Genomic DNA, 24,586 nt, shown 5'->3' with positions numbered 1-24,586 from the left:
TCACTAAGACCCTTTCTCAAAAAAGAGAGAAAGTTTTCTTGCTTCTCCTTCATCTGATTCGACAGGCTTTTTCCCTTTTTAATAAAAGACGATTAATAGAAATTTGAATACTCACGCACTTATTTGTCTATGACGGGAGGGATATCCATTAAACTACGATATTAGAGATCAAGAAGTCAAAATTATTAAAATCCAAAACTTGGTGATCTATCAAGCTTTTACCTGCAGAGTCTTGTCTCAGTGGATAGTGAAATATACAAATTGGATATATGGTATCAAATTAAGAAGACTAGGCTCAATGTAAAAGCATGATTGGCAAGTTCAAAACATGTTGCTCAACTGGTATGGATCACTGGTAAAGATGTGTGATTTTCTTTTTCTTTGTAATGCAAGGGATATATAAGGTGGTGAAAAATCACATTCTTCTATTAGGAGTTCATCCCTACTTGAGGATTGCATAATCTCAACTCTAAGACACTTTATTCTATTATTGTACACTTACCTAGGGATAGTTTTCTGCTTATCCCAAGAGTTAAGATTAGAATGCAGGATTTTATCATGAACAGGAAGCTTCTACTGCTAAACTCTTTGTAACTCCTCTACACGGATTCCCAAAAGTTGACACTGATACGTCGATGCTGCAACTTTTTAAGCCAATGCAAGCCTGTAACAGTTGTCATAATTGGTTAAGAACTAATATTCTTGGTGAAAAAAACTGATTTCAAAATGGTCAAAGAGATCAAACCTTATGCACAACAGAAAGAGCCTTCTTACTGCTGCACTGACCATGGCTGAAACTTCCACACATCCCGTTAGGTGTTCCGAAGCTTGCAAACTTTATCTTAGAAATGACCTGTCCAGAGTGAGGACACTCCAGAAAAACTACTGGTCTTGATGCCTTTTCAGTCATTTTATCTGTCGCCCACATGTCTACTGGAAGTGGGTGAGACTCTGACACTTGTGAGCACAAACTTTCAACCTGTCTATTAGCAAAAGAGATCTTTGTGGGATCACCACCTATTTCCTCGAACAATACTAGGATGTTGTCAGTTGGTTTCAACCATGAGCGAGGAACATGGTACCTGCACCGTTAGATCAGAATTAAAATTTGTACTGAAAAAGTAATTCCTTTTGTTAATTGCAACACTTACATTGCCTGGGATGGTTTTCCACAATTTCGAAGACATTTGCTTGAACTATAAGATCCCTTGTAATTGCAAGAGTCAGTACAACCACTGTTTGGAGCAATGTTCGTTGGCCAATAACGCCCGATGCTTTGTCCATTTACCCATGCTTCACCTTTTCCCATTCCCGTCATGTCCAGTGCAATCGGGTTATTTCCACTAGGCTCATCAAAAGTTGTCTGTACCAACATGATTATTAGTTTATGTTAGCGCCTTTAGATTTGAATAAGAAATCAAAACAGTAGGATAAACAGAGTGGTGTCATCTTCCGGTTGATTGCTTTAGAATCATAAAACTTAAAAAGCAGCAATTACTAAAGTGCGATCATAGTCAGGCCAGACTGTATATCCTAAATTTGGTAGGGTTCAAATAATTAGTTTTATCAGCCTGGATTTCTTAATAACTTTTAAATTACCGAACACCAATAATAAGTAAAGAGGTCTTATAAAAGGACGCAAATCTCCAGCATACATAACTAGATGAAAAGGCTGTTCATTTCTGTTGTTCGTTCACTGATTGCAATCTTTTAACTAGCGAAGAAAGGCTATACTCTTAAAAAAAAAAAATTACCTTGCACCGATACATTGTCTTTATTTATTACTATAATGGTAGTTCAGCTTTCTGTATACACCAGTAGCATGCACTTGTTTGTATTTGCTTGATTATCTATAGGTTGTCTTCTTATTTGTAATCAAACTTGATAGAAAATATATATTCTTCATACAGAACTTAGGAGCAAGATATTACTTTGAAAAATAGTGTATCAGACATAGTGCTAAGTTAGCCTACTGACAATTACATATTATGCCCCAAATTATAGTGCAACCGTACTCTGGCTACTTTATATATTACTATCAGCTGAGGGTGATTACATGTATCAACTACTTAGTTTTGGAAACTTAAACTTTACAAGGAATAGCTGTAATAGGACATTATACATTACCTTGTACCATGTTAATGGCTGTCCTGCAGGCAAGGAGGGCTGTTCTACCCACATAGACTGAGTTCCACTGGAAAGGCCCAAGTCTTCCCCTTTCAGTCCAACCTGGGATGAAAGAAATTAATTGCTAAATTAGTAACAAACAGCAAAAATGTTTAGCCTTGCTTGAGAATTTCTTTTGCTGATTATGGCACACCTAGTACAGGAGGTGGCTATTTATTAGGAGGATTAAAAATTCACTATTACACTATTATTAATTTAATATACTTCATTTTTTTAGTATTGTACCACTTACATAGGAAGTGTAAAGCATTTCACTTGAATTGTATGTTTTGATAACAGAAAATATATCTAATTCTGAAGTCCGAATCACATATATAACCAACCTGATATGTCCATTGCTGAGACGAGAGATTAGCAGCAGCTCCACTTGTTGAGCCTCTAAGCTGCACTGGACCAGTTACCCCAGCACCGCTCAAATCAAAAAATTCTCCATAATTCTAGCCAAAGGAATCATTAATTAGAAAATACATCAAGAGATAAGAGCACCTGATATGAATATGAATACGCTTTTCAATATATACAATGGCTTGAAAAGAACTTTTAAAGGTCAAACCTGAAGTCCCACTGTCAAACTTAAGAAATCGAATTTATTTGTTCCACGTTTGAGCTTGACGGGAACATCAAGGGACACTTTAGGATGACCATTACTTCCTATTGCACTCCCTACATAAAGCCATAATGTATTTAAACGCAAGTACATTTGTGAGAAGTTCTGAGAGACTAATTAGACAGCTTAAAATTTTAAATCTGAAACATGGAACAGATAGTTTTTTTTTTTGTAACATTTTGGTAAAAGGTCAGTTACAGAAATTTGTATTCACCACCCTGCCTCTGCTGGGGTTCAAATCCGCAACCTCTTCTTACCAAGAGTAGAGGGGTGTACTCTAGGCATTGCAGAGATAATTTCAAATTCTTGGTTTGACTTTTACAGTGTCAGAATAGGCAGCAAGCAAAAGCTTAAAACTTGGCAGATAAATTTTATTTCTGATATAATGAAATGTAAGTAAGTTTAGTACCCAGAAAGAATAAGGAATATGTGTATCACATATATTTTTCTGTTACTGCTGCTTTTCTCTCTCTCTGATATGAAAGCTACCTACTAATAGATGATGAATTGGTACTACACTATAAATCTTGGACTGGGATTAAGTACATGATCTATGGAAGGATTAGGAGTACTAAATTAGATAGGCAGTTTTAATTGTCAAGGCATCAATAGATATGGAAACAGAAGCCAAAAACTATTTAGAAGAAAAGTTTAGTGCCATCACCTTCAAGATTACCATTGACAAAAGCATGAAGAACATGACCAAGTGAATCCACATGCAAAACTGTTTGAGATCCATCTTCAAGGTAAGATTCATCACCTTTTACTTCGGTGCTGCAGTAAGAGAACTGTAGTAAAATACCACTACTAATGAGACCTAAAAACAGAACAAATTCAGCAAAGAATGTATATGTACCTTAACGAATACCACATATAGTCACTCTTATCAGCTGTCGTGTTTATTTGCTCCAATAATCCAGATTTTGTGAATGCACTTTTACTTGAAATACCTACAGGTTCCTTGATTGAACTCCAGCCAGATCCGAGTGCTTTAGAAGAAGTAGTTTCATCTCCTAAAGAATGTCTGACAAATGTTGGAACTGTGGCCATGGAGTTGATCTATCATACAAAGGGTTATATAATTAGCTGATGCCTCTTATGTTCAATAAAATCAATAGTGCACTCAACTCATGACTATGATCATACTGAATAACAGAATTAATACACTATGCACAAAATTTAAGTATAAATTGTTGACATAGCCTAGCTTTTTTGTGTATATTTATGATTTGGTTAATGGTAACTATTGACCACATTAGTACACTGCATACCAATTCCATCACACACGCTTAAGGACAGAAACGTAACTTAAAAGAACTCTCAGTTAGTAAGATTAGGCGGGAAAGTAATTTAGAAGAAAGTGGTACATCTTGTATATCTATCCATAAACACTAGGCTCTCTCTCCAGTTTTCTCTACACAAAATGTAAATACAATTTAGTCAATTTAGACGGATGCAATGTGATCGGATGCAGGGTAAGAAGGTAAAGTTGGACATAATTGATTACGAGGTTTTCCATGATGCGTTCTATACGCACATGAAGAAACCACCATTGATGACACATGGTGATCTGTATTATGAAGGGAAAGAGTTTGTGGTCAACTAAAGGAGAGGAAGACGGGAATGCTGTCCCAAGAACTGAAAGATGCGCTTAGTATGGAGAATATGCTACCAGCCAAGTATGAGGAAGCCCAGGATGAGGAGAAGCCCCGTAATAAGCAGGAAGATTTCAGTGACATGGTTGCGGAGATTTCAGAGAACCTCCTTAATAAGCAGGAAGATTTCAGTGAAATGGTTGCTGAGAATGTGGAGAAGAGGTGAAGTACGATAAAGGAAAAATATAGTGAATCAAAGAAGGCTTTCAAGTTCTAGAACTATTTATTCTTATCCTTCAGATATCAAATGATTTTTGATTATCTTCAGTCTCAGCCTTTAAGCTGAGAAACCAATTATGCAGTACTTGCAGCATTTTATTTCCATTGCTCAACTATATAATATGTACCCACCACTCAGTGACAAGGGTTGCTTTTTCTAGTATTTATATCAAGGAGTAAAGCTTCAAATAGATAAAGCTGTGTGAATAAGCATCGAAAGAACTGTCTCCTGACAAAATTTGGGACATACACATTTTGATATTTTCCTACGTGAATCTCCCTTGCCTTGTATTGCCACTAGAAATCAAGAAATTGGCGTTATATATAACAGATGTACTTTGACGTGTGAAAACACCAGTAGTAAAACATCAAATAGGTAGTTTAATAATCAATCTGATAAAACTAAAGACTTGAAAGACTCTTGCATATATAAATATTGGGGGGGAGCAAATGATCAATATAATAAAATCAAAGGCTCTTGCATAAACTTCAGGTTGCCACCAGTCTATCAGACAATTAACTACTGGGAGAAAAAAAAATCAATTGATCATACTTGGAAAGAAAAGGACAATTAAGCATGGTAGCTTAGAGTATGGCATAATAATTTGATGCACACCTTTGCAGTGTTGAAGACGACATTCTTGCAGTCAGGTAAGATGCTTACAGACCATGCAGGCAAGTAGTATGATTTGCCATTAAAGGTCACATTTGCATCAGAACTGGTACCAAAATTGGCAAGGTAAGCAGAGCATGAACCTGAATCTGATTTATAAACACTGGCCTAAAACAGGTAGAATTCATGTTACAATTAGAAGACAAAAGGTTAAGCATGCAAGGACATTTACAACCAAGACACTTTGCATTGTTAAAATTCAACTAAACAGACTCCGGACGTCAAACACATTAAAAGCCCATACATATATCCCAGAAGTTAATTGTTAAATATGAGTATCATTAGTAAAGGACACTTCATACCATTCATCTCATAAATATTAAAATTCTACTAGTTAAAAACAAGCAAATGTTCTCTTTGCTTCCCAGGAATATTTGCACAGAAATTTTTTTGTAATTCAACTTTTTATTTGACCAATTTACAAAGTTAAAGACTGACAAATTTGAAGAAGTTTTAGCAAACAAAATTTCTGTAGCTAGTGATATTTCTTACTACTTCACAACTTTATTCATGTAACTTACGAACATTTGGCATTTGCTACTAAAGAAGATATTATATAAGCTTATTGTGGGCAGAAAGAGTACTACTGCCTGCACAGAGATGCAGTAATATCCGGTCTTGAAATTTATGGCTTTCAGTTTAAGGAAGCAAATGATATTCAAGGAATTATCTGACTCAATAGCTAAGAAGATTAGAAACAAAGACACAATGAGAAAATTGCTTAAGGATTATAGAGCTATTTTTATACCTCTAAATTTGTACCAAGGGAAGTGGTTGTTGGATCAGTTGCCACCATTGCTTCTTCACAGAGCTTTACAGCCTTGTGAAGATCCTTAAGGTGTCCCCATTTAGGTTGTCTGAGAAGTCCTACAACACAAGTGAAGTGATGAGTCCTGTGCTGCACTTACATGCATAAGAACAGGGATATCCTATATATTTCTTATGCACATGATATACTGATAAAACCCGAAATACTGCAATCCATTGTGCCTAATATAGTAGAAAATCAGTTTTCATACTTTCTGTGTCATTCACAATTACTCATAGATGAAAATTCTAATCCTTGTTGTGATGCTGGAAGAAATATAGTGGGCTTGTCGCATTTTTGTACTAGACCTACACAATATTAATTTTATTAATAGCTTACCATATTCATCAATAGGAGCATCGTAATCGTAGCTGGTAGATATAAATGGGCCGCCAGATGATCGGCCAAAGTTGGTACCACCATGATACTGTCAAAAGAAAACAGAACACCTCTTTATATTCAGTTCATAGTTTTTGGCTAAAACTGGTCACAAGGAAACAATAGTAATCATCACGAAGAACTTGCACATAAGATCCACGGACAATATTACCATGTAATAGTTCTGAAAGGTGCCACCTCGCTGATAAAAGCGCGCCACTGAAAACCCAAGGTCTTCGACAGGTCTATATGGGACAGCACCACCAAATGCAAGAAACCTACATATTCCAAATGAAAAGGAGGTCAAACTTTGAGCAATTAACTCGTACCCCAGTTGACTAAGAGAATATGACTTACCATCCACTCCAATTTTCAGTCCACATTTTAGGCTTCTTAGGAGAATTAGGGGTGAACCCGTCACAATAAAACCCATTGCAAGTGTTGATCTGTAAAACAAAATGTATAATTAGAGAGCCTATCAAACTTCTTGTACAAGATCAATAACTAAAAGTATGCATAGTAATACAGACCAATGATGATAGACTAACAAAAAGAACTCACGAGTGGATCAGGAGTGTCTGCTTGCTGGCACATCACCCATGGAACCCCTGTATTGAGGGATGTAGCCATTGCGGCTGCCCAGTTAACATATGGCTTGGCGCCAGCTCCATAGTGAGATTGCACATTTCCATACTCATTTTCAATCTGATATTCAAGATACAGATGTGAAACAGAAAAGTGGGAAGAGATCACAATATTCTGATAACTAACTATTTTATGAACAGAGAATGGAAGAAATTACCTGAGATAAAATAATCGGTCCCCCTTGTGAGGCATAAAGTTTTTCTTGCTTCATCAAGTCCACAATCTTAGCAGTAAAACGCTTCATCTCCGCCTATAGAAGACAAACTTATCCATATAACTTCATTTACCTGATCAGATTATCTAGAATAACGACCACAGAAACTAGAAAGTGTAATAGGGGAAAAAACCTTGAATGGCTCGTTATTTGTCCTAAACTTAATCCCAGGTATAAAATGCAACCAAAGCGGAAATCCTCTGGTGTAAACAAAACATAAAAAAACTTACTTTGAGATAATAGTACTATAATATAGTTGAATTATAAACTGTATGAAACAGATATTCCATCATTTAATAGCGTTTAATAACAATTACCCGTAGTTCCACTCAGCACAAACATAAGGACCAATTCGAAGATGAGCATATAGACCAGCATCCGCAATCAACTTCAAGAACTTAACCAAATCATTTCTCCCCTCAAAATTAAACTGCATAATCATATTTGCAGGGAAATCAGTATAACACATAAGTATCATTATCAATCTATTATCCATCTACACATACACATTTATAGTATACTCATCACCAACCACACCTCTAGAAATGTTATTTTAAGCCACTCAGCCAAACCCATCTCACCCCCAAATTATATATGTTTTTACTTCAGAAATTAGAATCACTTCATTTCAAATTATATCCATACACACACGGGTCTGTCTCAAACGAGAACTATACTCAACACGAGAACTCGAAAAAACATAACAGAACCTGGTTCCGGACAGGTTCATGCAAATCCCAGAAAACATAAGTCTCAATCACATCCAACCCTCCATCCTTCGATTTCTGAATCAAGTCCGGCCACATCTGCATTTTCCACATGGAAATAAATCAAAACAAAAAATTCTAAAACTGTGTACTAAACACACAACAGAATTAAAGCGGGAAAAACAAATGTACATCAGGAGTGCTCCGAGGATAATGAATAGAACCCGAAACCAACACTCTCCGCTTGCCGTCGATGACAATAGCCCGATGATCATATGTCACCGTAGTTCCAAACGTCGTCGTTGCATAATCCCCCACCATTAACAAAACAAACAGCATCATCACACACTCTGTTCCTCTCATCTTTAGCCCTCAAAATGTCGTTGAGTTGGTAGTAGTTAATCACAAATGCTGCAGCTGCAAGAATTTGACATTACTTAACCACTTTAGAACTAATACACGTGGTCCGAGCTGAACTTCGAAAATTAATAAAATCCGCATTTCAAGTTCCAACATACCTCAAAAAAATATAAGATATTTTATTTTTTCAATTCTCAACTGAACTTTAAAAATCAACAACAAAAAGCTAAATTTCAATATTCATATTATATAATTGAGTTTAATATTTCGGAATCCTGATTCCGTGACGGAAATATATAAGTTGTGTGTGCAGGTGTGAAAGAGTGGGAAGGGAAGGAATAAAAATGTGGAAGCGGAGGGAAGCTAACTTACGCCGGAGAAGACACGTCAACTTTAGTACAAGCAAATTATCCTTGTCGTCGTATGTAGTCTTCTTCTGGTTACTCCTCTGTATCTGTCACGGACCAAAGACATACAAATATACAATGGATTTATATACATGTGTGTGCATGTAGATAAGAAGAGAAGATGTTGGTTACATTAAATTTCTAGCTTTTATGATTTACGGTTCTGCGAGAAGCACCCACCAAAATGATTGCGACATTTTGTTAAAACAAAATGAAAATAAAATTGAAATTTGACATTATTTTTGGGACCATTCGGCTTTGAATATCACTACGGTGCTCCGAACAAAATTACTAGGAATATACGTAGCAACACATTATTTTCGCCTATAATCATACTTCTGGTTTACAAAGAAAAGGAGACGAGCATTTAAAAAATAAAAAAAAATGTTATGAAATTATATTCGAGGTAAATCTTAAAATACATTTAAATAATTGAATGTAAACAATTTGCTGGGACGCAATTGCCATTTAGTAGTTTACAAAAGAAAAGAAGATGAGCATTCAAAATCTTGGCTTAGGTGTCTACGTAAATCATGAGATTTTATATTTTAAATAAACTCGATAGTCACGTGGATGTCGTTTTTAAACAATTTAGACTTATATATTTTATAATTATTTTTGGTATTTTTTGGAATGAGTCATATTCGAATATTTCAGATAAAGGAGAATAGGGCTTATTAATATTTAATAAAGTATAATTCTTATTAGCTGGGTATCTAAACGAACTTAGTCGACTAGACATACAATTATATGCATGTTAATCTTTGAATCTAAAGTCATCCAAAGTCATCTACTTCTTATGTCAGGTTTCATTTAGTATGGTAGTTGTAGTGCACCATCTTTATGAACCCGGGGTGTTTAGGTTGCAATATTCGACCTTAGCCAACGTACATGGAATTTATTGGGGAGGTTGAGTATTTGTTCCAATTTATTTGAGTTGAGTTTACCTGACAACTAAAAAAAGACGGGGCATATTATTAAATATTTAAACATGATTTTATGACATTTTGTTAGAATATATACTAAAATATTGTCTTAAATATTAGGGTATTACTTTTAATATTTTTATGAAACACTTGTAGAACATTATTTTACTTGCTCTAGACTCCAAGCGTTGATTTCTTAAAAATTATCCTAGTCAAACAAGCTCAAGAAATGGAAGGGAGGGAATATATGATTTCCGATTAGCTAGTATTATCTTTAAACTTGTTACCCCGTCTCTTTTTACATGTCCATTTTGATTTTCACCAATCAAATTGACTATATTTTCACTGAAATTTAGATATATCATACAATTGATAATAATAATAATAATAATATCATTAGAAAATAAATTTAGTCTATTTTAATACGTAATTTTAAGATTTTAAAAATAATGAATAGATAATTTGTAATTTCAATCAAAATTTGGTTAATTTGATATTTTGAAAATCAAAATGAACATTTAAAAGGGGACGGAGAGAGTGTTTTGAAATTTTATTCTCATAGCAATGAATAAATAATTTTTTTAAGATAATACATATGGTTTAAAATTAATTAATTAAGACGGAGTAGTTCCTCTAGCTATTGTATGAAGAAAAGGAGATGACAAACAAAGCATATAAAATTAACAGTCTTGATATATTAATTTATTGGAACAAAGCCGGTTGATAAAAGACAAGAGTACAGTATTCGGGTAGAAAAGGTTGGTGGAAAGGTCATATCTTGACTTGTTTTTCTTCGGGAGAATAATTTATTGCAGACGACGCGGTGTAATTACATGAAATTCTTAAACCTTTTGTCACGACTGGTGTTTTTTAATTTTGACACCCAGCTCTTTGTACTAGATTCTCTGCCGCGATTACTTTTACATTAGCACGGTAATTAGCTTGTCATAGTTCATCTACAAGTATAATCTCCCAAAATATCTTTGTTTTGTCGGAACGTTTTACACACATGAGTATCTCTTTTACTCCCAGTTACCAAGGTGAATGCAGTATGTTTTGTTTGCACAATGATTTTACTATCATGTCATATTGTTATTGTTGTGGCAGAGCAACCTAATGTTGATACAGTGATATTGTCATGCAGTCCAGGTCTTATTTATTTTTATACTCTTAAGTCTTATATTATAATTTACTATTTTAGAAAAATAAAATCTTAAAAATAAATTATAAAACTATATTTTATGAAAATATTAAAATGAGCGTTGCGTTTCCGTCGTACAATTTAGGGGGCGGAAGGAGTATTTCATAACAAAAAATATTGCACAAAATTTTAAGTTTGACAACTTTTTTGCGAAATCATACTGTGATACCCTATGATATGAGTGGTTTATTTTGAGTTGCACTATTCTATTTTTGTACATAATTTTTGAGTTCGTTTTAAGCTCTGTCTTAAACTAAACATAATCAAGTTTTCTGAATCTAACAAATATTTATACGGCATGTAATAAAATATACTCTCAAAGTAGGGGAGCGGAAAGAATTTGAAATCAAAAATTCAAATTAGTACCAAGGCTCCTAGTTTATTTATAGGAGCTAAACATTCCAAAATAGCACAATATTGTAGACTCTTTCGGTCATAGTTAGTTTATAAAATTTACTATATTTTAGATTCTTAGTATACTAGTAGAAATATGATGTTGAGTTGCCCTTTGTGCACATATATAGTGAAGTGTTAAAAATTGCAATGATATGGTCAAAAATATGGGTGACCCATGACCTACCGGTACAGTTTTCTAGTGTTTTTGTCACTTGTCACATACCCTACTACTATTACTGTAATTTTTATAAATGAATGGTCCTCGTTTCAAATATATATCCTCCCTCGGTCTATTGTTAATCAAGCAGAGTACATATTTTAAGAAGAACCGATTTTGGAATTTGGATGTATTATCATACTAATCATATGTAAATCGAGTTTCAACACTAAGACTTAGGTGTCTGCATCTGAAAGTGTCGTGAAATCATCAACTTGGTACTTTGTGTTATATTAGAAGGAACGGTTAGATGAAGAAGAAATTTAGGATGATCAACTTGGACCCATTTTTTAGGTTATTTCGTACACAATTCAGTTTCATTCGTTTTCGCAATCATTCAAATTGAGGAGTTTCTCTCATCTAATAATTTTTGTATCCGGTAGCAAGAAAGGAACGATTATGGGTATTGATTTTTTCTACGATAAAGCTCTAAAATTTTCTAAAACTTATTTCGGAAATATATGATATATTTTTAGATTTATTATTTTTACGACTGATTTTACTTAAATCCGGCCGAAATTCAACATATTATTGGTTCGATCTTATAATCATCTAATAAATACTTCAAAATAATAACTTGTAAAATTAAATCTTGAATAATTCCTATGTTGTGTTTGGTTGGGAAGAATGGAATGGAATGGAATAGAATGAGTACAAACAAAAAAAAAATAATAGAGTGTAGGAGGGATGATTTTGAAAAAAATGAGTGAGTGCAAATTTTGTATGATAACATTTGGGTAGAAAATAGGTATCATAAGGAATGGAGCATTACTTCACAAAATGGAGGGTTTGAACTCTAATTAAGAGTCATTAGAATGGAATGGTGGAAGGAATGAAATTATTGTTAGGAGTTGTCCCACATCGGTTGTGGGAGGGGCATAAAGCTAGAATATAAACAGCCAGAACAACTCCAATAGAACGAGGCCTTTTGATAGGTGCCCAAAAACAAAGCCGTGCGGGCTAGGCCCAAAGCGGACAATATCGTACTATCGTGGAGTTAGGCTCGCTTAGCTGGCCCAACAAGTGGTATCAGAGACAGGTTGAAACGGTCCATAACAATCTCAAGTGGGCTTCAGAACAGGCCCAGGAAAAGGCGGATGGGCTACCCAGAATGGGCTTAAGGATAAGGCAAGTGGACCTTCCAGTTTGGACCTAGAGGGAGCCAGATGGCCAGACGGACTTCCAGTATGGGTTTAAGGGGAGCCCGATCACACACCAGGAAGCAGAATCGAGCCCGATGTGTGAAGGGGGAGATTGTTAGGAGTTGTTCCACATCGGTTGTGGGAGGGGCATAAAGCTAGAATATAAACAGTCAGAACAACTCCAATAGAACAAAGCCTTTTGGGAGGTGCCCAAAAACAATGCCGTGCGAGCTATGTCCAAAGCGGACAATATCGTACTATCGTGGAGTTAGGCTCGCTTAGCTGGCCCAACAATCATTATACATTCCAACTAAATTATATTTCAAATCTCATTTCATTCCCTCCATTTTCATTCATCCCAACCAAACACAGCATTAAACTTTGCCAGCAGAAACTCAAACTCGGTTTGGTTTAGTTCGTTACGGGTGAAAGAATAATAGTTCACTGGTGTCCGATTATGAGTCTTTAATGTAAGGAGTTGTTTGAACAACTTGTGTGATGTGTCATACATCTTGTTGTTATGATTCAGACTGATCCCAAGTTGTTACAACTACTGTAACCAAGTTTCTGGGTTTTTGTTACATTCTCATTTCCGAGAAAATATAGGCAAGAGCGAGAGACACTATTATTGCATTCTCGTTCAGGCAAATAATTTATTACTCCCTCTGTTTTTTAATATTTGACGCTTTGACTTTGGGCACGTATGTTTAAGTGCTTTGACCGAGTTGTTAAAATTATTATTTTTAAATTTTTTTTCTGAATAAAAATATATAATCAAAAATTTAATTCACAAAAAAAACAATCAAAAATAATAATTTTTAATATCCAATCAACTCATGTGTGTCAAAAGTCAAAACATCAAATATTAAAAAACTGAGGAAGTAATATATGTATCTGCAGAATCAGTTGACGCTAAATCAACGTAGGCATTTGGTAAGTAGGGCAGGTGGATTTTGAAATGTGAGCTTTTGACATTGGACCATTTGTCTGTGTTAAGATGAGATAATTTGTTTCACATACATACACCAAGCGCATTCATTTTATTGGAAGAGTTGGGCGAGATTTAAATCCACATATTATGTGTATTATAGTTGCCTAAGTTGTGCACTCACACTCTTTTTTCTTCGCACAAAGATGTGAAACTGCTGCTCCATTAAGTGTTTTGCAATACGGCAGTGACATTGATCACTTATTCCCACTAAATTCTTGCTCCCACATACCTATAATGCATCTAGTACATACACCAGTGCTAAAACTAAAGAGGACTCGTCAATGTTAGAGTCTCGGCTGACCTTCGAACTATTAAAAAAATCCTGACAACTCAAATTTTGGAATAATGTTAGAAAAATTTCTTATAGACGAAAACTCTGGATGTATTCGGAATATACAACCGATAAATATGACTACAAGACATCCCGACCAACCAAATTACATATTTATTATTAAAAATTATCAAGTCGAGATCAGCACCGGCCACGGTCCCAACACTCAAGTCCCATATAGAGTGTCTTAATCAGAGACTGAATGACTCATTGATTCCATCCATCCACCCGTAAATAAAGATGATCATCATCATCTATCTATCCCATTCTGCACAATGATTATCCATATCTAAACGCTAGGCATTAGCATTAGTTGCTTCAAACAAAATCTTGCAATAAAGCTACGAATCCACTATTCAGATTCTATTTGTACGAGAATGAATTGGTATGTTTAGTGCATGTTTTTTCAGTGAAGCTAATAATAGCAGTACTGTACAAATTGAGTTTGAGGTTTGAGTTGTGAGATGAAATCGGAGAGTGGTAATAATTGGGGAGATGCATGATTGTGTGGATTATTAGTTTGTTGGTGATGAGTCCAGCAGTGACGTCCATTTTCTAAAATGGTGTGTGAAAGGAATACAAATGTACTGGTGGTGAGTGCACTGTCTCTGTCACTTCACGGATTATGCAGATATGTTGGATTTCTCATGCTTTTAATACTACTCTTTTAGGTGCAATGTTGATCAACAATATTATGTTCACTGCCGATCTTTTACTCAAAAAAATTTATCATCTAATTATTGAACTTACAAAGATCCGAGTTAAATTATAAGAATTTAATGTTGAAATAAAGTTATCCTAATAATCGGATATACCAAGACTCGAGAAATACAAATTATAAAAGTTTAATGTTCGATAAAATATTTCTGGATATATTCATATTGGACCCAGAACGATAACATGTTAAAAACTATTATTACATATCTTTGTTTAAAAAAAACTTGATTTATTGAAAAATCCACGATTCTCGATTAACCGTTAAAATATATTTTACTGATTATATTTTGATTTGAATTAAAAATGCCTAACTTGTCTGATAATAAATTTAAATTTTTTTAAAAATTTTGAATTAATAAGTTAACCAATCAATTCTCATTCTCAATTTTGACATTCTCAATTTTGACAGTCGTATTGTTACTGATGTATCTCCATGGTCCCAGTGACCACGTTTGTGTATTTTCTTCGATAGCAACTTTAATAAAAGTAAAAAATTGCCCAGTTTCATGAGTCAAAAATGAAGATTGTACAGGAGTAATGGAGCAAGTTTGGGCCACATGAAAAGACAGGTTGAATGATGGTCCATGATTGAAATGGTTTAGGCAACAATACCTGTCCATGTACCACCACCTTTCATTTCAACATTTGCTTTGCTACACAAATTCAACATATTATTCTTAAGTCAATAATTAATTAGAATATATAATATATCTTCCGCAACATATTTGCGCGACATTGGCACTCTGAGACAGGGCATGTTTGTCGTTTTAATGTCTGGATTGAAGTATTTTTGTTTTGAAGTCAAAAAAATATATTAAATGAAGTTGGGTTAAAATTATTTATAAATCAAAAATTATTTAAAATCAGATATTAGTTGGACATAATTTTTTTTATTAATTTTTTTATATATTTTAAATTTCATAGGTAATCTACAATAGAAAATTAGTAAATAAATAATTTAAACTAGATACTTATCACGATAAATCATCATAAATTAGAAATTATAAGTCGTAAGTCAGTTTTTAAATTGCTTCGAAAAGATATTTCACCGAATTAAACCCTCAGTTCCCTCGCTCATGCGGATAACATTTGATCTCTATTATTTTTCACAATATCTGCATTCCCACGACATTATAAAATTTATTGAATAAACACACAGGTAATAGCACAACACTAGTAAATAAATTTTATGCTCGTTACCTCTTATCATTTCTCTATACTTTTTTGTATTACTTGACACGCATCTTAAAGTGCATATAAAATCATAATTTTTTTTTTGAAATTTTTTTTATATAAAATTTTAGATAGTAAATATTTATTTAAAGAAAAAAAAATTCAAAATAATCTGTCAAACTATATTTTATGAGAATATTAGAATGCGTATCAAATCTCCGTCCCCAAATATAAACAATTGAGAGAGACGAAGAGAGTATAAATTTAGATCACATTTAGATTTCCTTATTTTAGAAAAAAATAAAAAATAAGTGTCTTATTTTTACAAATTAAAATGCTAAACATCTATTAAATACTTTTTTTTATTATAAAAAAAAGGTCCAATCTTTGTCTATAAAAACTATAATAAACAATGTAGTTGTCGGTTTGGTACCATGTTATATAAATGACCAGCAAACAAAAGTTTAGTTTAAAGAAAAAAAAGAGAAATTTGTAATTATTTATAGAATACAAATTGAAAATATGGGGGCCAATATGAATGAATTTGACACCAAATTTGACACCAAAATGGTGTTTTGGTGTTAGGTTGGAGTTGCCCTAGGAAGTCTTGTCAACGAAAGCTAATACATGTGGCAGATCTAATGCTAAACTCTCTTTTCTGAGGATGTAGTTGTTGTTAAAGTAAGTTTTGACAAAATTACAAAATGCTTCTAATACAGATTTAAACTAATGGTTCTAGGTAAAAACCAAAAATATATTCTCTTTTTAGGCTTTACTTGTGCCAATGCTATAGGGCCTATAAGAATGTGAATGAGAAATAAAGAAGGGACTAAATTTCCAATTCACTGCAACAAATATTAAATTTCATTGGGCAAACTATACAGCATGATATTGACAATATTCCACTGAAAACAATTTGTATACAGGGACGACTTATGATAAAATGATAGAGAGGTTCTAATCGATGCTGTGAGAGAAAGCATGCCACAGTTCCCCCCTCATTTCCTTTCTTAAAGGAAAGAGTGCCAAAGAGGCTTTTACTACAATGATTTTCATATTAAGTTTCGAATGTTTCTCCAGCCATGTAGTTTTTGTGCACCATCCGTCTGTAATCTGCAACAGAAGTTTACATCACTTCATTTAGATTAGTAATATATAGGCTGCCAGCAAGGGGTGAGCAAACAAAAACCGGAAAACCGAAACCGAGCCGAAAAACCGAAAAACCAAACCGAAAAAAACCGTAACCGACAAAAACCGGAAAAAACCGTAACCGAACCGAACCGAAATAACGGTTTGGTAACGGTTACGGTTTTATCCCTAAAACCGAACCGAAACCGAACCGTTTATATAATACTCCCTCCGTCTCAATTTATATGTCCATTTTGGAAAAAAAAATTGTCCCAAAATACTTGTCCCTCTCTTCTCTCAATACAAATTTATCTACATATTAATTGTGATTTTTTTGAAACTCAACATTATTCTCATTTCTCAATGCACTAAATCCCTATATTTATTGTGATTTTTTTGAAACTCAACAATATTCTCACTTATCAATGCACTAATTAATGATACATGAGATAAGATTCCATCTAACCAACTTTTTTCTTAATATGTGTGTTTATTCCAAAATGGACCTATAAATTGAGACGGAGGGAGTATATAATAAGAATATACTCCCTCCGTCCCCCTCAATTGTTTACATTGGAGGGGGACACGGAGACCAAGACAATGTATGAAAAATGAGTAAAGTTAGATGAAAAGTGGGTAAAGTGGTGATACCTACCAATATTTAATAATAAATTTGAGATAGTGGAGGAAAGTAGTGGGTGTAATAGTAGTTTTTATTGTTAAATATGACATAGTAGGGGAAGATAGTGGGTGTAATGATGAGAAAAACTTACTATTTATAGTAACGTAAAGAAATGAGAGGGACATCCTAAAATAGTAACCGTAAAGAAATGAGAGGGACAGAGGGAGTAACATTTATTATATATTATTATATATAACGTATTATATATATATGTGTGCTACAATATATTAATTATATATTTTAGTAAGAGAAATTGATATAATAAGTATATAAATATTTTTCTAAAATTAATAAAAATATTAAATTTGCATAGTAGTTTCTAATCATATAAAAACCGGAAAAAAACCGAAATCGACCCACGGTTAACCGAATCGAAAAAAACCGTTTGAAACGGTTCGGTTACGGTTTCTACCCAAAAACCGAACCGAACCGAAATACACGGTTCGGTAACGGTTTTAGGTAGAAACCGAGCCGAACCGACTCGTGCACACCCCTGCCAGCATTCATCCAAACGAACATTACTTGGACAATTACAATATAAGACTGAGCCATGTTATCATATACAGCTGCATGCACAGTCTGTGTCTAGTGAATTTGAAGAAAAACTTTAGCATTTTGGAATAGTGCAACTTCCAGAAGTAGGAAAATGCTATTTCCAGAACGGTTTTGTTTTTTTTATTATTATTTATATTCAGAGCTATTTGTAGCATAACAAATTATGTATGTGGGGGGAGGGGTGAATACGCTACAAATAGCTCAGTGGACTAAGTCTAGGAAGCATGAGTGCGCGTGCGAGTGCAGGATTGTGCGGTACGGGGATACGGGAAGTCCGGAAATTTAGAAATATGGGGATTCGGCATATATTTATATATTAAAAGTATATAAGATGCATGTATTTCAGGAGTCACTTTTATAATTAAACCAAACAATCAAGTAAATAAGTTCCTTATCCCTAATGATTTACATAAAAACTATTTGATAACACAATCGTTGCATTATAAAGTAGTTAAGTGATTAAGTAATCAACTGATTACATAATTATTATTTAACAAGAATTCCCGAGAATCTAGTGCGCTGCGGTGCGGCGGGTGAGTGAAGAATCCCTGATTTCTAGGTCCTAGACTGAAGTAGACATATTATCTGGCTAGCCAAAATGGCATACTATTGTTATTTATGCAGCTCAATGAAAGGTACATATGTGAGTGAATACAAAAAAATCAACAACTACATATATTCAGTTCTAGTACAAAATCAACAACTACATATATTCAGTTCTGGCTCGCTTAACTATGCTCAAACACTTCTAATATAATTATAGAGCCCTTCAAGGAGAAGAGATGTTTCTCCAGAACCGACAATATAAATAAGACTGGTCTATCCCAATGAACATGCTACAAATGCTAGCAGCGACTACAAACTAAGTTAGCAGGACTATACTCATTACATCAAAGATTTCAAAATATGCATTTTATTTAAAGATGGCAACGAGGATTGTGAAATTTTAAAATGTATATAATGAATATATGTAACATAAAAGTACACGTGAAAACCAAAATGTCATTTACTTATAAGGTCAATCTAGATTCTTAAGTCAATGTGCTTTTGTCACAGCTATAATACAAATTGGCATACCTTCTTGATTGTTCCAAAGTGCGGCAGCAGAGCTGTTGAGAGGGCTATCAATATTGGGCTCTGCAAGATATAATAACAAAATTTTAGGAGAGCTCGCTCAAAAGGTTTCGTAAATTCTTGTATTCATCTCACAAACCTCCTAATAGACTTTGAATGGACAAAAGAATGGTCCGGCAATCATAAGCTGACGACCACTTGTCCTGCAAACAAAAATATAAAAATGTTAGCATCCTCTTAAAGGGAGTGTGTGTTCCACACTCGATGGTTGATTATTGTTTTTATGCAGTCTTTGAGCTGACAAGATAAGATATAATACAAGGATGATATATTACTTGATTGGTACCTTAACTCCTCATCAATCATCCATTATAAGTTGTATTGCAATTATATCCAACAAAAGTAATCTTGTTCCCAAGTCTAACAATGATGTGGTACAAAACGTAGTATAATCACCTCTTGTTGATTTTGTATGTAATTAAATTAAATTTCATTGTATTTATTATATGAAAGTATGTTTGCTTTTTTGCTTGATTTATTTATGAGTAAACGACAAAATAGTGGCCGTAGTTTTTCAAAATGTTGGCTGGAGTTCAAAAACTACAGATTGGTTGCTGGACTTTACATCCGTCTTTTAATAAGGTGGCTGCCGTCAAGGTCCGTTAATTTAGACCGTTAAGTCCAAGAAAAAATAAAAAATAGAAGGGTAAAAACGGGTTTTTACTCAAATTTCACACCACCTCCAAAAACTACAGATTGGGGGTTTTAATGTCTGTTTGATTGGTCGTGAAATTGATTTGAGGTTTGAGTTAGAGTATGGAGGGGAGTATTCAGGCGCTTGATTGTTGGCAACGGAGGCTGGGAGCCGCCGCGGCATAACCGTCGGTGACGGCTGAGGACGGGGGAGAAGCGGGGGAGAGACAGAGGGGAGAATCTGGAGAGGAGAGGAAGATGAACACAAAGGTTTGGATTTGAGTTTGTATGTGCAGAAGAGGGGAAAACATGTGAAAGCGTCTGATGAGTGAGATTTTTGAGTTTTGTTTTCGGAGAGAAGATTAGAGGCTACAGAAGGCACGAGATTGAGCTCCACTGGTAATGAAACATGAGTCGTCTGATAATTGTTATATGTAAGTTTGTGGTCACGATCGAAAGAGGAAAGCTCAAGCTCAGACTCAAACAACTCATCTCTTTGTTGCACCATTATGCTTCAGATGAGGGAGGGGGAAGCAGGAGGTAGAGAGAGAGAGAGCTGGACAGAGGTCGGAGGGAGAAGAGGGGCAGGGACGGTGCCGCCGCCGCTTGACCGTCTAGCCGACGGAAAGAGGAAAGGGGAAGGAGAAAGGAGAATGTCAAGGGGTACTACGGTAATTTCACGGCTCATGATAGTAAATTTTTATTTAAAATTCCTTTTATTTCTGGTTCCGTTAGGTGCGTTAACGATTATTTAATGGCCGCCACCTTATTAAAAGACGGAAGTAAATTCCAGCCACCATTCTGTAATTTTTAAAGTCCAGCCAATATTTTGTAAAATTTGGAAAATTACAACCACCATTTTGTCTTTTACTCTTTATTTATTTGTAATATGATCTATATTTACCTATTAGAACTTGAATGAGACAGTTATGGATTTAGTGACAAGTTATCACTGACTACCATTGATTTTGCAGTTCCCCATGTTGCCAAGATATATACTAAAAGTAAATCTTTTGAAAAGCTTATATAACATAGCTGTTTTATCTATTATGGTTTCCTCACAAAGGGAAACTTGCCGCTTACTTCTATCCTTTTTGTTAGTACAAGAACTAAAGGCTCGCCCCTCTCAAAAAATTAGTTCGAGAAAGTTATTTACAACCTGAAGACATCATCCCCCCCACCCCACCCCACCCCACCTCCCAAAGCCATATTTGTTTACAACAACTATATTCCCTTCACTATACATTATTTGTACTTGATTTGTTAAAACTTAATTCCTTTAAATAATCTTTTTTTTGAGTAAAATCCTTTAAATAATCTTATGAGCAAGTTTTGATGATCTCCTTCATTTTGAGGATTGTTAAATCTCGCCATCTGAATAGGTATTATAATCCCATAAAACAAACCACAATATTAACTAAAGTTTTGTGCATGGGATAACGCAAGGATGAACCACAATAGAAATACAGAATAAATTAATTTTCTAGGGTTATGAGTCCTTGAAACAAATATAGCCTAAGGTTATGTTTGTTTCATAAAATTAGCTATCACCAGGATATGGCCTATGTGCTTTATTTTTAGTTTATATCTGCTCGAGTATGCCATAGACTAAATTTCAGTCACTTTTTACTTCATCTCTATTGGAAATATAATACCCAGGGGGACGCTAAGTATTATAGAGGGTAAAGTATGATAAAATTAATGCAAACTGAAAATATGGTCACCAAATTTGTATTCTAAAGAAAAACAATTCTAAGACTTCTCAAGTACACACTTGCACTACTAGACAACTGACAACCAAGATCATTAATACCTGAAGAATGTCAAGGCAAATATTCCCATACTGGTCAACATTTGGATGGAAGCACATTGTCTCAAACTTCACTTGGGGAGGCTTGAAAGGATAATCAAGGGGAAATCGCAAAGAAAGCTTGTAAGATAAACCCTCATACATAGTTCCTCTACCACCTTCAATGGTACCGATCCAAGTAAAGATGCTCTCCCCTTCAGGGAAGGCAGATACTCCGGCATCACTGCTCATCTGTATATATGACAAAAGAAGTCATCAGCTTCCAACACTAAACTTTTAGAGAAAAGGCAATCACAAAATAGATATTAGTACAAGGACAACAATAAAACTGATAACTTATGAGAACAAGGTTGCATCATGTAAGAATTAGGGATTATTTTATTACAATGTTGCTTTCACTAAAGCTATAATTTTAACTTCTAAATTTATCAAGTACATACATAAAATATAATCTTCAACATAGGAAGTAAATTAAAACTTAGAAACAATACAAAACAAGATTTGATGCAGGGACCTCCAAATAAATTTCAGTCTTCACACGTTTATCGAACTTAATTTCACTCCCTCTTTTACAGTTTGCTTTAGCTTACAAGCCATTAAGGAAAAATAAACCAAGTAAACATTAAGCTGTAAATTTGAGGCACACCTCATCCCAAATTTAGACTTTTGTTTATGAATTTTAAAAACAGTCCATATGAAAGTTAAATTGACATCTATTTAATCCAAGTAACGGTAATCATTCACCATTCTCTCCAAATCAATTCTACCCTTACTAACCACTCACTCAACAGCCGCTTATCAAACCTAAGGGATCAACTGCCAAGTGCTTATAAACCACATTCATTAAAGCAACATCCATTTCTTAATTATTTCATCTATTCCATGACCAAAAGAGGTGGTAAAGATGTGGTCTGATTAGAAACCGTTTCCTCGGCATTTTTTTGTTCTTAAGGGGGATCGGTTAATTGTCCGAAGGGTTTCAGGTAACAAATACATCTAATCCAGTTGTTATAGGATCAGTCAACCTTCAAAAAGTGCTAGAAATAGCTTATTGCACTAGCATTGTTTCATGATCACGTCCCAGATTCCAACACACACAGGTGATCTTTCTATTGAGCCTAATACTTAATCTAACTTTTATAATCAGCAGGACTACCCGATCTCCGATTGTAGTCTATGAAGAACACACATTTTTCTCTTCCACGCACATTAAGAAACAGAAATCCATTGCGAAGTGAATAAGACAAGACTTAGAACAGTTGCACCTGAAAAGATGAGGGTTCGTACTGAAGCAAAGCTCTGTTAACCACATATTCTCATTGTATACAGGCCTTTCCAGTTTCCACAATCCTAGAAGAATAAACCCGGGTCATCTTGAACCACTTCGAGTTAACCACTCCTTAAAGTTTGTTCAGTTATTATATACATGTACCAAACTTAACCTCATCTTTTTAAGTGGAATAGTTTTTGAATTCTGCATCATCTTAATTATGAACATATTCGATGGCCTAGTTTTTTATATCAAAAATTACTCTTTTTAACTTTATGTAATATATAAGAATGCATTCAGTTCCCCCAAGTTCAATGTCTGATATGATACCCATAAATTTGTTCCAGCCCCTAGCAACTGGTTGGCTGAACAACCCGAACATAAATTACTCTGAGTTGAATAGAGGCTGTAGCATCAATCATGTCCGCATTCGTAGGCTACGACTTACAAGGCACAATTCATAGTACCCAATTAATACTGCTTGTACACACCAATTTTTAATTTGACCATTGAGGCTGAGACGCTCCATCTTCAGCAAAATCAGGTATCAGAAAATTGCCAGAATGTCATCCAAATTTTAAGATTGTTTGAAATAATATGTGTCATTTAGTAGAACCGGTCTTAATCTTTCTCGAACTCAATACAAAAACTACCTAAAAAACCAAAATCAATTTAGAGACCAAACCCAAACATGGTTGAGTTACTTTTCTGCTGTAGTTTAGCCTATTATACCAGCAGAAACCATTCCCTTATGCCCAAAAACACAACTGAAACCTATAAAATCACATATCAAACACAGTATAATCACACTTTATTCATATTTTTTGCGAAATACAACATAGAACTACTCAGAAAACACTCTCAAAAAAATCGAAACGAAAACATATTATCTCAAAATAAATTAATCACATATTACAATCAATCATACAATTAATTATACATACATACCATAAGAGACATGAGCTCCTTTTGTAACCTACAAAATCACAAAATCAAATAACACAATTAAAAACATGAAAATTAGGGCAATATATATACATATATGTATATAAGAAAGACCTCTGAGTAACGGAATTGGTGTCGACCGAATTAATCGGAGCTTTGCCTTGCTTGGACGGAGTGGGAGATTGGTGATGGCGAGGGTGGTGATCGTCTCTGTCGTTACGGACCTCCATGAAATCTTCTCCTCCGATTAAGTCGGCTGAATTTCCGGCGATAATATCGATATGTATATATTGGGGTTTGGTGAAGAAGGGACAATTGACAGCAGGGAATGAGCGAGTAATGTGAAATGTAGTGAGCAATAATATAATAAAGTAGCGTAGTGCAATAATGATTTGAGTGGATATGCATGTATGTGTGTATGGATGTATGAATATGATAGAGCGACAGATATGGAGAATAATCAAGCTGCAGCTAT

At 34.5% G+C, this 24,586-nt stretch overlaps 2 protein-coding genes across 3 annotated transcripts; both read right to left on the bottom strand.

Moving 5' to 3' along the window:
* Positions 1-345: 345 nt before the first annotated feature.
* On the bottom strand, positions 346-9,033 carry LOC108218366 (beta-galactosidase 8). Of its 2 annotated transcripts, none has more exons than XM_017391279.2 (20): positions 8,826-9,033; positions 8,286-8,510; positions 8,097-8,192; positions 7,704-7,816; positions 7,520-7,586; positions 7,330-7,422; positions 7,089-7,232; positions 6,885-6,973; positions 6,700-6,805; positions 6,489-6,576; positions 6,090-6,208; positions 5,285-5,449; positions 3,651-3,853; positions 3,459-3,568; positions 2,741-2,850; positions 2,511-2,624; positions 2,128-2,229; positions 1,152-1,363; positions 746-1,082; positions 346-664 (listed from the first exon to the last, which is right to left on the bottom strand). In XM_017391279.2, the coding sequence occupies exons 2-20, from the start codon at positions 8,454-8,456 to the stop codon at positions 557-559; spliced, it is 2,547 nt and encodes an 848-aa protein (XP_017246768.1). In that variant the 5' UTR covers positions 8,457-8,510; positions 8,826-9,033; the 3' UTR covers positions 346-556. The 2 variants fall into 2 exon arrangements, with proteins under 2 accessions (XP_017246768.1, XP_017246769.1); XM_017391280.2 differs by lacking the exon at positions 8,826-9,033 and adding an exon at positions 8,612-8,764.
* A 7,732-nt stretch (positions 9,034-16,765) lies between these two features.
* Positions 16,766-24,547, bottom strand: LOC108218368 (uncharacterized). Its single transcript, XM_017391283.2, has 6 exons — positions 24,226-24,547; positions 24,115-24,142; positions 21,900-22,127; positions 19,533-19,596; positions 19,397-19,456; positions 16,766-17,067 (listed from the first exon to the last, which is right to left on the bottom strand). Exons 1-6 carry the CDS (start codon positions 24,339-24,341, stop codon positions 17,012-17,014), a joined length of 552 nt encoding a protein of 183 aa, XP_017246772.1. The 5' UTR covers positions 24,342-24,547; the 3' UTR covers positions 16,766-17,011.
* Between the last annotated feature and the right edge of the window lie 39 nt (positions 24,548-24,586).

Source organism: Daucus carota, chromosome 4 (genome assembly GCF_001625215.2).
Source record: "Daucus carota subsp. sativus chromosome 4, DH1 v3.0, whole genome shotgun sequence".
NCBI lineage: Eukaryota > Viridiplantae > Streptophyta > Magnoliopsida > Apiales > Apiaceae > Daucus > Daucus carota.
Note: the sequence above shows the minus strand (reverse complement) of the source record. Positions and strands in the feature narration are given on the sequence as shown.